Source organism: Echeneis naucrates, chromosome 10, assembly GCF_900963305.1.
Source record: "Echeneis naucrates chromosome 10, fEcheNa1.1, whole genome shotgun sequence".
NCBI lineage: Eukaryota > Metazoa > Chordata > Actinopteri > Carangiformes > Echeneidae > Echeneis > Echeneis naucrates.
This window is the reverse complement of record NC_042520.1, coordinates 8,225,949-8,240,990: the sequence shown is the minus strand read 5'-3', so window position 1 is coordinate 8,240,990 and position 15,042 is coordinate 8,225,949. Positions and strand designations below refer to the sequence as shown.

The 15,042-nt window shown below is 40.9% G+C and overlaps 3 protein-coding genes across 6 annotated transcripts in view; 2 read left to right on the top strand and 1 right to left on the bottom strand.

The window, feature by feature from the left end:
• The window catches only part of med12 (mediator complex subunit 12), a 22,254-nt gene extending 14,590 nt beyond the window's left edge, over window positions 1-7,664 (top strand). For both annotated transcript variants that reach the window (XM_029512896.1, XM_029512897.1), the window contains 17 exons: window positions 299-478; window positions 805-876; window positions 964-1,127; window positions 1,380-1,541; window positions 1,728-1,929; window positions 2,290-2,399; window positions 2,525-2,660; window positions 3,098-3,247; window positions 3,504-3,869; window positions 4,001-4,142; window positions 4,239-4,453; window positions 4,783-4,857; window positions 5,045-5,274; window positions 5,400-5,589; window positions 6,339-6,536; window positions 7,058-7,139; window positions 7,228-7,664. In XM_029512896.1, the coding sequence (XP_029368756.1) occupies window positions 299-478; window positions 805-876; window positions 964-1,127; window positions 1,380-1,541; window positions 1,728-1,929; window positions 2,290-2,399; window positions 2,525-2,660; window positions 3,098-3,247; window positions 3,504-3,869; window positions 4,001-4,142; window positions 4,239-4,453; window positions 4,783-4,857; window positions 5,045-5,274; window positions 5,400-5,589; window positions 6,339-6,536; window positions 7,058-7,139; window positions 7,228-7,265 (2,712 nt within the window). In that variant the 3' untranslated portion in view covers window positions 7,266-7,664. The remainder of the gene's footprint in view (window positions 1-298; window positions 479-804; window positions 877-963; window positions 1,128-1,379; window positions 1,542-1,727; window positions 1,930-2,289; window positions 2,400-2,524; window positions 2,661-3,097; window positions 3,248-3,503; window positions 3,870-4,000; window positions 4,143-4,238; window positions 4,454-4,782; window positions 4,858-5,044; window positions 5,275-5,399; window positions 5,590-6,338; window positions 6,537-7,057; window positions 7,140-7,227) is intronic.
• mars2 (methionyl-tRNA synthetase 2, mitochondrial) lies at window positions 7,028-11,220 on the bottom strand. Of its 2 annotated transcripts, XM_029512902.1 has the most exons (4): window positions 11,155-11,211; window positions 10,653-10,847; window positions 10,100-10,434; window positions 7,028-9,797 (listed from the first exon to the last, which is right to left on the bottom strand). In XM_029512902.1, the coding sequence occupies exons 1-4, from the start codon at window positions 11,183-11,185 to the stop codon at window positions 8,631-8,633; spliced, it is 1,728 nt and encodes a 575-aa protein (XP_029368762.1). In that variant the 5' UTR covers window positions 11,186-11,211; the 3' UTR covers window positions 7,028-8,630. The 2 variants fall into 2 exon arrangements, with proteins under 2 accessions (XP_029368762.1, XP_029368761.1); XM_029512901.1 differs by having other exon boundaries at window positions 10,653-11,220.
• On the top strand, window positions 10,985-15,042 carry LOC115050144 (magnesium transporter NIPA2). 2 transcript variants are annotated; one of them, XM_029512904.1, is made up of 6 exons: window positions 10,985-10,999; window positions 11,839-12,125; window positions 12,683-12,739; window positions 13,013-13,103; window positions 13,544-13,704; window positions 13,822-15,042. In XM_029512904.1, the coding sequence occupies exons 2-6, from the start codon at window positions 11,993-11,995 to the stop codon at window positions 14,463-14,465; spliced, it is 1,086 nt and encodes a 361-aa protein (XP_029368764.1). In that variant the 5' UTR covers window positions 10,985-10,999; window positions 11,839-11,992; the 3' UTR covers window positions 14,466-15,042. The 2 variants fall into 2 exon arrangements, with proteins under 2 accessions (XP_029368764.1, XP_029368763.1); XM_029512903.1 differs by lacking the exon at window positions 10,985-10,999 and adding an exon at window positions 11,727-11,744.

The window sequence follows — 15,042 nt, the reverse complement described above, 5'->3', positions numbered from 1 at the left end:
TCTGAGGGCTGGACGTGCCCTGAGCCCTTAAAGAACTTGAGACACATTTTCCAGCAAGGCTCTGGCATGTGCAGTTCTGATCCTGAGTAATAAACCCTCTCTCTATTTTTATTGCCACCTACCCATTTCGCATAAACTTTTGTTATGCCTGAGTTTAGATGATTCTATATCTTAAGCTCTGTTATCCCTACAAATTATTGCTCATAAAATATAGGTGCTGTAACTGGTCCTCAGGCTAGATGGATTTATAATCATCTTTATTGTTTCCACCTGTGTTCCCTCTTGTTTGCTCCTGCAGGAATGGGTTGGAGAGCGCTGCCTGAAGTCTCTGTCCGAGGACAGTAGTGCCCTCCAGGACCCTGTGCTGGTAAACATTCAGGCCCAACGGCTGCTGCAGCTTATTTGCTATCCTCACCGCCAGCTGGACAGTGATGATGGCGACAACCCACAGAGACAGCGCATCAAACGCATCCTGCAGGTGGAACAAAACTCATGCTACTGTTTTGATTTCACCAGGGAAATAATTTATTTTTTGGAATAAATGAGGACTCTTAGTTCAAATATTTATGTGTATGTATGAAACATGAGAGGGTTTTTCAAGTGTCTAGCCCTTGGATCATCGGTGATTATTCTTTTACATGTAGTAGCGTCTCTCTTGTTGAATCAAAACAGTGAGGTAATTCTGCCATCTACTGGCTGAATTGGAAGCATCTTGTCAGTAACATGAACTGTTAGTACTCAGAACTGGTTTAGGACAAGAATAGAGAAAAAATATATCTAACTAATAATCACTCTCTTTCTTAGAACATGGACCAGTGGACAATGAGGCAGTCCTCCCTGGAGCTGCAGTTGATGATCAAACAGAGCACAAACAACGTAAACCATTGCTTCAAGGGCATCTGACCATTTTTGAAGGATGACATGTGGTCCTAGTATTCATCTTTCATTTTTTATTTTCAATAGGAGCTGTATTCACTGTTGGAGAATATAGCCAAGGCCACCATAGAGGTTTTTCAGAAATCAGCTGAGATGAACTCCAGTAACCCCTCAGGGAATGGAGCAATGGTCCAAGGTGGCTCCACATCGAACAACAACAGCACTACAAGCAAAATTAAACCTATTTTAAGGTGTGTCCATAACATGAGGTTAATGATTTGGAAAACATTTTGTTCTTTAAATTGTAAGATGAGTTAATATTTTTCAGCCTAAACCCTTGCACTTTCTCCTTTCATGTTAATTATTTAAAATGCTTCACTTAACTCAAATAAATGTTCATCTCCATATAACAGGCCAAATGCTAAACCTACAATCCTCTTTTTTGTCGTTTTGGTCTGCACCCAGAGGTGCTGTCTTAACCGCTTTTACACTCTGATTTGCAGCTCATCTGAGCGGTCAGGTGTTTGGCTGGTGGCTCCATTAATAGCCAAGCTTCCCACCTCAGTTCAGGGCCATGTGTTGAAGGCAGCAGGAGAAGAGCTGGAAAAAGGGCAGCATCTGGGCTCCTCCTCACGCAAGGAGAGGGACAGACAGAAACAGAAAAGGTAAATGGCAAACTCAGTCTTCTTTATTACTACAACAAATAAGGCTTTATTTACTCTACCCAATACAAGAACTCTTTATTAGCATCTGGTAAACTTAATAGTCGGAAGGATGCTTTCAGTTTTCAGCACTATCACAGACTGTGAAGGCAATTTCTCCCTTATAAAACCAATTTTTTCCTTCCTCAGTATGTCTCTGCTGAGCCAGCAGCCATTTCTGTCTTTGGTGCTGACCTGTTTAAAAGGGCAGGATGAACAGAGGGAAGGGCTCCTCACCTCACTCTACAGCCAAGTGCAGCAAATTGTTACCAACTGGAGAGAAGACCAATACCAGGACGACTGCAAGGCAAAACAAATGATGCATGAAGCTCTGAAACTGCGCCTGAATCTTGTAAGTATTTCTATAACTGGGCAATTCCTGTGTATATGAAGCCAATATGTAATTTCTTTTGTACTTTTGTTTTTTGACATTTTTCAAACTTTGATTCATTTGTGAAAAGACTTGTAACTTGAGGAACTATTCTTACATAAATCACTGAGATCATCCTCTGTGCTATTAAGTAGGTCATTAAAAGTCTTAAGTTTTACTTGCACACTATATTGCAAATTCCATAAAATAAATCAGTTATCCAAAACATTTAATGAATTGAATAAGAATGCACTTTGTGTTTGCACTAATTAAAATTTAACACTGGGTTAGGTTAAGCATGCCATAGGTTGACTAACAGTATGCTTTCTCATCCCTGCAAAGGTGGGTGGTATGTTTGACACAGTGCAGCGTAGCACTCAGCAGACAACTGAGTGGGCAGTGCTACTCCTCGACATCATCAGCAGCGGTACAGTGGACATGCAATCGAATAAGTGAGTGATGAGGGCACTCCGCTGATTGTTCCTCTTCTTTTTATTATTTTCAAACACAAATTGTTACCAGCACAGAAATCAGTGACTTTATCTGCCTGACGCTGTTCTTTATTTCTCTACAACAGTGAACTCTTTACCACAGTGTTGGACATGTTGAGCGTGCTGATTAATGGCACTCTGGCTGCTGACATGTCCAGTATTTCTCAGGGCAGCATGGAGGAGAATAAGAGAGCCTATATGAATCTGGTCAAGAAGCTCAGGGTAAGAACAACACACCTTCCTCACCCATAGCTATGAAATTGAATGGGAAGACGTGCTCCTACTGTAAAAAAGTAATCTTATCCCCCCATTGTGCAAAGACTCTTAATGGAATACTGAATTTGTTGTGCTTCAAAGTAGAGGATAAGTAGCTTTTTTCTTGTTTTTTTTTTTTACTACTTCTTAAATTTGGACTACCTTTCATGCAACCAAAATACTATGAATAATTAGTGACTCTTTGTACTAATTTACAAGTAAATTACATTTACATGTAAGTAAATGTAATTTACTTACATTTGTCTTGCCTGTCTAATTAATATACATGTGTATCAAAAACTGCTTTATAAATAATAAAATACTAGCAAAGCAAATAATGAGCTTTAATTGTTTCAATTTTATTAATTGCTTCTCTTAGTAATGGTTTATTTTGTTTTCCGCAGAAAGAGCTTGGAGATCGTCAGTCAGAAAGTTTAGAAAAGGTTCGCCAGCTACTGCCATTGCCCAAGCAAACCCGTGACGTCATTACTTGTGAACCTCAGGGCTCGCTCATAGATACCAAGGGTAACAAGATTGCTGGCTTCGAGAAGGAGGTAAGCAGTTTTATCAAGTGTTCATGACAGCTTAATGGACGCATTTACAATGTGGCAGAATGTGGTTACGAGTGCTTACAAAGAGTTTGTGTGAAGTGAATGTTATCCAGTCATAGTTCATCAGTAATATCACATTCCATTTAGTATACTGAAGGTTCCCTCAGTTGTTTTATTTATTTATTTATTTTTTTTATTTTAAAACAAAGTAATATAACATTGACATGTTTATAAGACTGTTCTATATTTGTTCCATCAGGGCCTTCAAGTATCAACCAAACAGAAGATTTCTCCTTGGGATGTCTTTGAGGGACTCAAGCACTCAGCCCCTCTCTCTTGGGGCTGGTTTGGTACAGTGCGTGTAGACCGCAAGGTCACTAAATTTGAGGAGCAGCAGCGTTTCCTGCTTTACCACACACACCTGAAGCCCAAACCTCGTAGCTACTACCTTGAACCACTCCCCCTGCCCCCCGAAGAGGAGGAGCCCCTGACACCTGTGTCACAGGAACCAGAGAAGAAGATGATGGAGCCAGTGAAGCCAGAAAAGAATGTGCCTTCTGTGCCCTCTGACTCTAACAAGAAGAAATCCAATAAGAAGAAGAAAACACCTCCCACCAAGACTGAGGTCAGTTATATCTACCACTATGATTTTTAAAGAAAGTGGTCATTCTTGAAATAGGAAAGTGGTCAGACTTTTGTTTCTCATTGTATTTGTTCCTTGGATTGATATCTGGATTTTATCACACCTTTTCTTAGCAGGACTTTGTGAATCGTACACCAGCTGGTGCAAGCTATGGGACTAACATGCCTGAACTGATGCAAAATCACACATATGGCAGGATGTCATACAGCCAGCAGCCCATGAGCATGTATACACAGAACCAGCCTCTACCTCCAGGTCAGTTTGGTGCATATTAGAGGAAAAAACAGCGACTTGGAGCCACCTGGAAATGTCATTTACGTGATGTTTTGTTTTGGGTTTTTTTTTCCATAGGAGGTCCCGGTTTAGAACCTCCTTACAGACCTACCAGAAACCCACCAATGAGCAAAATGATGCCTACTCGTCCCAACTATCCAGGAATCATGCCTGGAATGCAGGGAAGCATGCCTGGCATGATGCAACTGGACAAGCAATACCCAATGGGTTATAAGCCCCAGCCTAATATGCCACAGAGCCAGTTACTGCGGCAGCAGCTACAAGTCAGACTGGTGAGTCAGTCAGCACTCACAATTTAGACAACAAACAGAGTAGCATTTGTGCTAATCTTCCAGTTTTGGGGACTAGTGTATGTGAAGTGACATGGTTTAAATTATATTTTAAAAAAAAGAGGTTTTGATGGGGGAAAAGTAATCTAGTTGTAATTGTAAGTAGGGGAAGTGTAAAATTCATGCTTTAGGCTGGATTAAAATAACTTCAAGTCCTCGAGAAATAAACCCATCCAAATGGGATTTCCTTGAAAAAGTAATTAAATCGGTACAAAGAATCCTCTTCTACACATAAGGACACTGAATTTTCGCTGATGTATTTGTCCTTTCAGAATCAGAGCATGATAGGGCAGCAGATGAGACAGATAACACCCAACCAACCATATACCCCAATGCAGTCATCTCAGGTAAGTGTGTCTGTGTTTTTTCATTTCCCTGAAATACTTAACCAGATATGCACTGTTATGACCTTTTTTGGATTCAAAATCATTAGCATGTCAATCATGAAGAGTTGTGGTATCCTACCCTTTATTAGTTTCACTTATTTACATTGTCTGTCTGTCTGTCTGTCTGTCTGTCTGTTCGTGTGTTCAGAATATATCTCAGGGCTATACCACATACAGCTCACACATGGTGATGCAGCAGCATCCGTCCCAAGGTGGCGGTATAGTTCCTTCCTCCTATGGGAACCAAAACTTTCAGGGCTCCCATCCTGGAACCAACCCAGCTGTGGTGGATCCTCTTAGGCAAATGCAGCAGAGGCCTAGTGGTTATGTTCACCAGCAGGCTCCAGGCTACGCACACAATATGCAGAACACACAGAGGTCAGTGAAGTGCAATTCCAAACACTTAGCATATTTCTCTTGACTGAAATTTGCATTGCATTGTTTTTGTGTGTGATTTTAAGTTCCATTGATACTATTACCTCTCCTTTTCCACTGAACCTCAGGTATCCCCACCAGCCCCTCCAGCAGAATCCCATCATGCACAGCCTCATGGGAGGCCAGGGTGTCCATCTAAGCTTGCGGCCCAATCAGATGCTTGCAGAACAGCAGCAGCAGCAGCAGCAGCAGCAGCAGCAACAACAGCAACAGCAACAGCAGCAACAGCAGCAGTACCTCAGACAACAAGCACTCAGAGTATGTCCCTTGATCATCATGTTTTAGCTGTTTTGGCAAAGTGATCTTTTGATTAACTGTGAAAAGGACGCTGTTTGTGTACCCTGCCTTTTTTAATGATACAACCATGAAGCTATCCAGCATTTCCCAGATTATTTTTTTATCTTATTTGAACACAGTCCATGTTTTGAAGAGGGAGAATTTCCTTCTATTGCGTCACCTCTTTTCTTGGTACTGCATATTCAGGTTGTTTGGCTATACTTTGCTCCCACTGTTTGATAGTGATAGTGAGGAAAGTTTTGAAACACAAAACAATAAATTGATCATAAGTAACAAAAAGAAATAATGCCATTGTACACACTTGATGAATAGCAGTCTCAAAACTACATGACATGAGAATTAGACATTAGCCCATCTAAGCAGCAAAACTTAGACTGGATTGATAATTGTGTTATTGCTCAGTCACTCAGTTTTTTGCAGACCTGTTTGTTGTCATTTTTAATTCTTTAAAGTGTGTGATTGTAAGGGAATGGAAATTTGATAAACACTGACTGCACAACATTTCTATTCAGTTTTGCAGTTTTTTTATATAGTCATGCTTATCTCTAAATAATTAATAAAAGCTCTCTAGCTGAGCAATTCTGCCTGTAAAAACTCATACAGTTCTTATCCCTCTGCACTGTTGCCAGTGGCCAGATAAGCCAGTGTACTATAAGTCACATCACTAAATCTAATGCAATCTTTTTCCTGCTCATCCACAACAACAACAGCAGCAGCAGCAGCAGCAGGCAGCCCAGCAGGTTCAACAGCAACAACAGCAGCAGCAGCAGCAGGTCCAGCCACAGCAGGTTCCTCCTCAACAGCAAGTTCCACAACAGCAGCAGCAGCAGGTGTCAGCAGTGCCTCCACCAGGCCAGACACAGAACCAGGGCCTGGGCATGCAGCCACTGCCTCCCCAGCAACCCATGGTAGGTGCCATCTCACTGGTTGGGGCTGGGTTATTAGTCCAGTTTATGAAATATGTTAGGAGGTTTGTTAGTTATCTGTAGAAATACTGTCTTTCTAAGAAAGATGTATGTACCAATATGTAGTCTGGTATGAGACCTATCCATGAAGGTTTTATCTATCTGTATTATTGAACAGATGCAAGCATAGCTACAATGTTAAAACACAAAAGAAATCTTATTTTCTAAAACATGCCTAATTTCTGTAATTTATTGAAATCACCTTGCAGAGACTTTAAAGCTGGAACAGTACTGCGGTTAAAGTTTTTTTATTTTTGTCCAAGTTACAAAAACATTTGACTTAAGTTATTATTAGTCATACTCTGCAAATTAAATGCTTTTTGGGAGCCAACTCCTTAAAATTTGTACACCACTGCCTTAAATGCAGCACTAGAGACTTGAATGTTTTCTGTATGGATAACAAAAAGAAAATGACATTAGAAATTGTGGGTATTTCTCTCATTATGAATCTGAATCTGTTTTAGTTCCCACGACAGGGAATGCAGCAGACTCAACAGCAGCAGCAGACTGCAGCTTTAGTGAGACAGCTGCAACAGCAACTTTCAAGTAAGTCAGACTCCATCTTTCCATACATTTGTAAACCAACAGTTCTTAAGATTCCATGTTAATGATGAAATTTTGTCACTTTTTCCAGATACACAACCAGGACAAGGCACCAATTCATATTACTGATAGTGCTTGTTCATAGCAGTGTGCAGAGAACTGGCCCAGATTATGTAAGGAAGCCCAGCTCTGTAGAGTGGCCGATGAATGCGTCCAGTCCTGTGTAGGCTATTAGAAGGGAAGACTGTTCCAAGGCACAAAGGACAACAAAACAGATGAACCAGACCCCATCTTGACCACTGAGACAATGATCACAAAATATCCTGACTTCAGTCGTGTAATTATGGATTATCAGAGGAGGGATAATGTTCTGGGGTAAACAGATAATGGTTAATAATGGAGAAGTCTATGTAAAAAAAAAAAAAAAAGTACCAGAAATTATAAGAATGCAATTTTTTTATTTTATTTCAATTTGTACAATTTTTTCAGTTTCGTGTATTTCTCATTAAAAAATCATGTCAGTTTTTATGTCTTGTACTTGTGTGGGCTGCCTGTTTAAAACCCGTCAGATGTTTAGAGTCTAGAGTTGAGTGTGGATCAAAGGATATTTCCATTAAATCGAGCTGTTTAGGGAAAAAGCCCTAATGATAAACTAGAATCCGCATGCACTGTATAACGTTTACATTCTCGGTTGACATCATTGCGTTGGTTGCATTTGTCCCACAGCCAGTTTAAATTTACAGTTTTATTATGAAACCTAACATACAAACACATTCAATTCTTCAGTTCTGGGCGCAATAATAACTTAACCAGATTCAGCAAATGACAACTTTTAACAAAATAGTTGTTATATTTATTTTTGACTTTGAACATTACAAGTTAAAGCTGGAGTTTTATACCAATGCAGTGCTTGGACCACTTCTCCAGTTTCATTGTGTGCAACTCTCCAGTATTAAAGGTGAAAATGACAATAGTTTTCACAGCATACACGGCCACCTGCAAACTGAACTGAATCGAATTCAGTCATTATGATAATTTTTTTTAAACGTACCATTGTGATTTTCCTCCAGGAAGAAATATCCTCAAATGAAGAAAAAAACATGATATGAGTATTTGTGGGCACTTTTGACATGAATGTATGTCATGTAACGCCATTAGACCCAGTGTGGTATTTCCACTAAAATTCACTTTTATCGAAACAGATGCATTTGGTTGTAGACTAACAGTGATGCACTCCAATCTAATTTGTCAGCACAGGTGTAGTTCATGCCACCAGCTTGATTACAATTAGACATGCCACCTGTCTGCACATTGTGCATACTCACTCACTGCCTTGGCTTCCTGAAATAGAAACAGTTATCTGTATCATCTACATATTTCTTCCTATGATGACGTAAAAGGTAAACTGAAAAGACTTGATACCAGATTGCATCACATTGTGGAAAGTATAAACTGTTGAGTCACTCTAAAGTGAACTTTAAAATGATTTCAACTTTATTGGCTTTTCACTTTTTTAGTTTTTTCTTTATCTTCATTTGGATTTTCCAAGCGGCAAAATAGTACTCCAGAGTCAGGTCCAAGTGTGTTCCCTTCAAAAGGACAGTCCGATCCCTGATACCTTGGTAGGAAGTTCAGGGATGCCCAGCTCCTATTGCTTAGTGGCACCCCAAGCCTGCTCAGGAGTTTGTTAGAAAGCTCTGGCACGATTGGCTGGAGGAGAGTACCATAAATCCTCAGACATTCAAAAGAGACATGGATGATGGTGTCTAGCCAACGTTGATCTGCACTGTTCCTCTTGTCCAGCTTCCAGGGTGTGTGGCGCTGAACGAACCCATTAGTCTGCCTCACACAGGCAGTGATGGCCTCCAAAGCTTTGTACACGTGCATGCTCTCAAAATGCTGCTCTACTACAACAGGGAGATTTTTCACAGCATCCAACATGTGGTAATCTTCAATCACAGCTCTGCCTCCCTGTTCTCTTGGGAAGGCCTGAGGGCAGAATGAGGGGTAGATCTGGGCTGGGTTAAGAGCTGGAGCTGTGCAGCGGTTAAGTAGACCCCCTAGAGAGTCGGCAAGCTCTGCATTGAGCAGTTTGATTACTTTGTGATCTGTATAATCGCAGTCTGAGTCAGGGACACCCTGGCGCAAAAGAAAATACCTCATACCGTCTGTTGTGAAGATCTGTGAGCGTTGAAGAGGATCTACCACATTGCCCAAACTTTTAGACATCTTTTTTCCTTCTGCTGTCCAGTGAGAGTGCACAAATATTGTCTGTGGCAGTGGCAGTCCAGCTCCTAGAAGAAAAGCTGGCCAGTAAATGGCATGAAATTTTAAGATGTCCTTTCCTACAATATGGTGGGCTGCACTCCACCACTGGTCGTGATTATCTGGATAGCCAGCCACTGTAAGGTAGTTCACCAGCGCATCGAGCCACACATAGATGGTTTGTTCAGGGTCATTGGGGACTGAGATGCCCCACTGAAGGCGGGTTCTCTGTCGGGACACTGAGAGGTCAGGAAGGTCATTCTGCAGCCACTGGAGAACAGCCTGGTAGAAATGCTCAGGTTGCACAGCCAGAGGATTTCCTTTGAGCCAGTCGAGCAGCTGAGATCGAAATGCAGATAGACGAAACATGTAGTTCTCCTCTTTCATCCACTCCACCTGCAAAGCAATTAAGAGTAGATTTGTAGTTCTATTGATGAAGTAAAATACCACCAACTGAGAAGGTGTTGCTTGATAATGCTTAAAGAAACAGTTCAACAGGTCGGTCAAAATGCTTATTTTCTTTTCCGTCTGATTCAATTAGAAAATAAATAGGATTCTCATATCTATCTCATGTCTAAGCTCTTCAATCTCATGGACACTTAATACTACTCCTAAATTTTATTATAATCTGTTCAATCTATGAATTTACCTTCACTGATATTACACTTGGAGCATTATCTCATAATGGTCTGACTTACCTTGTGTCCACTCTCCAGTGATATCTTGATCTCCTTTCCTAACGAGTCCACTGCATCTCCCACCTGTGATGGTGTGAGGAAGCTCTCGTCCTGTGTGGAGTACCAGCCTTCATAACATCCCTTGTAGATGAGCCCTTTGTTCCAAAGCACAGACCAGAAATGCTCCACTGCCCGACAGTGCCTGCGCTCAGTGGTTCTTATGTAGTCAGTGTATGAAACACTGCAGCTGTTGAAGAGATGTTTGAATCTCCCAGACACATCCGTGCAGAAGGCCAGGGGATCTTTTCCTGCAGCTTCAGCAGCCTGCTGGATCTTCAAACCATGTTCATCTGTGCCTGAGATGCAAGGTAACAGAATGTTGACAAAAAATGCTATTTTTATTATCAATTATTCTACTGATCATTTTTGCATAGAATGTACTGCATGGCATCTTTTATTGCACACAGACTTTAAAATTACATCACAGGTTGTTACACTGACAAAAACGTATTCCTAAAGTCTGTAGCTATTAAGGTTCTAAGGTTATTAAGGTTTTGATAATTTGATGACTTACCCGTGGAAAACTTTGAGTTGAAGCCCTGCAACAGTTTATACCTGTGCAGGCAGTCAGCAATCACAGCTGAGTACAGGTGTCCTAAATGAGGGGAGGCATTGACATAGAAGATGGGGGTAGTTATGTAGTATTTCCTCTCATCTTTGCATTGATCTGTCAACGCAGCGATCCTCTGGTGTCTGGACGGAGCACAACCTGGTGTTAAAAACGGGCTTAGTCGCAGCCAGTGAGCAGCCCTGCAACTTCTGCTAACAAAATAAAATGGCAACCTCATCGTTGAAAAACAAGCGATACTAACATGAAGGCAAAGGAACGACGTTTTAGTCCATGAATCCAGAGATGAGGTGGTATGTGCTACTCATTCATTTAGATCATTTAGCTCATTTCGATCGCGCAAAGATTAAGTTTTCGAAACAAAATGGCGCAAAGGGAGGCCACTATCGGAAAATGTCTCTGCAAGTCTTCATAAATAATAAACATTAAAAAGTCAGATTGCTCTTACCAAAAATGTGGCTTTTTCTACAGCCAAACATGTGTTTTGGTCGCTTGTGAAGGTTAATCTTTCTACTTCCGGGTTTTCTGTGGGCAGCGAGCGCTCGTCCAGTCAAAACGCTGGAAAGGGGAGGGGCATATCAGCAAAGCTGTACAGACGTCATTAGGCTTATTTACCTTTTCAGATGTTGAAAATGTCTTGATGTGAAGTTTTGAACTGGTTAAAGGATATCACATGATAACCTTCTTTCCATTGAATAATTAAGAGGGGAAAAAAGCGACAACGGAGTGATTAAGCTGGAGGCCCATCATTACTTTCTCTGGTATCACTGAGGATGTTTAACAAAGTTAGGCTGTGAAATGACTGACACTTTTATTATTTCAAGCTGTCGTAAGCAAGAGTAAATTGATACAGTGAGTTGCTGGTACTTTCGAGTAACTCTTAAATCTTCATCTAATTTTAATCTTAAATGCCCGAATCTCTGCTGCCTCTGCCGAGAAACAGGAAGTGTCTCTGGAGATGGCTCCTCCCTCCAGGTGACGTCACCCCTGCCGTTCGGTCGGTGACATTTACCGTTACTCGGCGGTAAAGTCAGTAAAGTCAGTCGGACTTTAAACTTTATTAATTTGATTAAAGAAGAAAAGCAGATCGTAAAGCAGCAGTTCCTCTGTTATTCCTGTCCTTCCCCAGCAGCCTCTTTAAACCCCTGGGCGGTGGGGCTGTGGTCTGTCATGTGACGTTAGAAAGATGAGGCGGCTGTCGCTCGACTCGTGAGAAGTTCCCTGAAGAGTCGTTCTCTCCGCGGAGGTCGGACATTTTGACTGAAGGTCCCTCCGTCCGGTTCCAGATGGATTCGAGCCGTGTGGACTTCTACATCGGCCTGTCGCTGGCCGTCAGCTCCAGCGTGTTTATCGGCGCCAGCTTCATCCTGAAGAAGAAAGGCCTGCTGCGGTTGGCCGGCAAAGGGTCGATGAGAGCAGGTAGATAGATAGATACTTTACTAAGAGCCCTCAGTACCTGCAATTTCCCAGTCTGGGATAAATAAAGTTCATTCAGTGTCATCGATGGAAACTTTAAATGACATTAATTCCCAATGGTTTGGTGAGATGGTGTGCTCTTTGGCTGAGTTATGATCAGTATGAGGATTACAAGTACAAACTAAAAGATGGAAAAATAATTATTCAGTGATATTATTTAAGTGATAGCCATTCTTGTCAACAAACCAACCAAGATGGTTATCAGATAGTACAATAACAAGTATAAAATCCTCAAGGTTATTTTTTGTTGTACTTTCTGGGTAAAATGGCGCAAACTAATATTGTATCGGACATACTCAAAGCACTTTACAATACAAGTTAATACAAGACAATCATGCCACAAAACACAGGAAGTACACACAAACAGCATCAAGCAGGATGACTTACAGTTGGGTGGATCAGTGAATAATGATGTATCATTTAATGGGTTCATCATAAGGGAGATAATCATTGAAGATGTTAAAAGAACTTTTTTGTGTGTGTGTGTGTGTGTCTTGCAGGTCAGGGGGGGTATGCTTACCTGAAAGAATGGCTTTGGTGGGCAGGACTTATTTCAAGTAAGTAAATGTTTCGCAGAAATAATTTAGGTGTTAAATAGCTATTTGTTTTACTTGGTTACACTGCCTACCAGTCAGGGCGAGAAACATTGTGGTCTTTGTTTCTCTAAGAGAACAGAGGCTCTTGTGGGTTTGGTATTTTTTCAGATGACTTTGCAGCAGAACTAGCACCCACACCCCATGTTTGAAGTACACAATACTCAGAACTATTTTGCACATGTAGGCTGCAACAGCTGTGGATTTCTGTACACTGATGGTGATGTTACGTTCTAGTGGGAGCTGGAGAGGCAGCTAACTTCGCTGCTTATGCATTTGCCCCTGCCACATTGGTGACACCTCTTGGAGCACTGAGTGTACTTGTGAGGTAATCGTTTCAGTTTTAAGTTTTTGTTTTGTTTTAGTTTGATAACACTGATCACAAAATGCGGTTAGTCTGATACACAAATCCGAGAGAGCTCTGTCGACAGTGAGACTTACTGGCAAATCACTACAAGAAAAACAAAGTATAGAGTTTAGACAATAGCTCTGCTTTGTTATTTCGTTACACTGGCATCAAATACAATTGAAACAAACTTTAGTGGCAACCAAATGTTTTATTAATGTGAAGACCACACAGTCCCTGGAATCCATTTGATTTCCGTTTGATCAACAGTGGTTCAAAACTATGTGATCTCTTGTTATCTCTAACCCTAACCCATAAGTAAGCCTTTTATAAAAATATTATTTGGTCTTTCCAGGACTTTGATGTACATAATGAGTATCATTTTTAAGTAATAGTATCATTTATTTTGTCTTTCTTTTCAGTGCTGTGCTCTCCTCTTACTTTCTGAATGAGAGGCTGAATGTGCATGGAAAGATTGGATGTTTGCTGTGTGTCATGGGTTCCACAGTGATGGTGATCCATGCTCCACAGGAGGAAGAGGTTGCTTCTCTTGCTTCCATGGCAGAGAAACTAAAAGACCCAGGTAGAGACATGTTGATTGGTGTGAATCTGATTAACCATGCTGTGAAAACTAAATCCCTGATAACGGTTGGATGGATTGTTTTCTGGGTACTAACTCATTCTTGAATGCTCCCACTAGGTTTCATTGTGTTTGCTGTGTGCGTTGTTGGAAGCAGCCTGGTTCTTATCTTTGCTGTGGCTCCACGGTTTGGACAGAAGAATGTGCTGGTCTACATCCTGATCTGCTCTGTGATTGGCTCCCTCTCTGTCTCTTGTGTCAAGGGCCTGGGCATTGGCATTAAGGAGCTGTTTGGTGGGACAGCAGTGCTGAAGGAGCCCCTGTTCTGGTCATTAGTCATCTGCCTGGTAATCTGTGTCAGCGTTCAAATCAGTTATCTGAACAAAGCCCTCGACATCTTTAATACATCCCTAGTGACACCCATCTACTATGTCTTCTTCACCACGTCTGTCATGGCCTGCTCAGCAATCTTATTTAAGGAATGGTTGAAAATGACCACTGACGAAGTAGTGGGAACGATAAGTGGATTTCTCACCATCATTTTAGGGATCTTCCTCCTCCATGCCTTCAAAGACATTACATTTAGCTGGGATTCCCTTCCACTGTATCTACGCAAAGGTCCTCAGGGTTTTCCATGCGGCCACCAGTCTTATGTGCCTGTTCCCAATCATGATAGCCAAGCAGAAGATGAGATGAAGCTGCCAAAAGAAGGAGGCTTAAAAGCAGGGTGGGGTACACACCAGAGAGCTTTTCAGCCATCTTAAGCCCCACTAAGAAAGCTGCTTATTGGAATTCAGAAGCTTTAATGCACATCACAGCTTTACAGTGAGAAACGTTTACTAAATATAAATTTAATGTCTGTTTTGAACAATGCAGTATGCATTTGTGCAAAGTTGCCTTAAATAAGTACACTTTTGCTGTCAAAACACTGGAAGCCATGTAAAATCTATTTTTCTAGTCATACGATGGTACATCAACACCTTTTTCCCTTAGTTGGTGGTATGATGTAAATACATTAGAATGTATGTTGCACTGCTGTGAATATTTTTATAGTATGTTTAGCAAAGGTTGTTAAATGTAATAGCCAGACTGTGCCTTCTGTTACTGAAAATTATAACCAAAGTTTAAAAACTCTATTTGCCCTAAATGCATTCAATCATGTTGTTCATTGGTTGAACGACTAAGAATAATTCCTCTGCGTTTCTGTTAATACCTCATAAACTGCACCAAAGAATGTTTTACATTGTATGAATTAATTCAACATATACCAAGCTGTAACACACCTTTTAATATAACTAATTGTACTATTTGATAATTATAATAAAAAAAAAAAAAAGAACT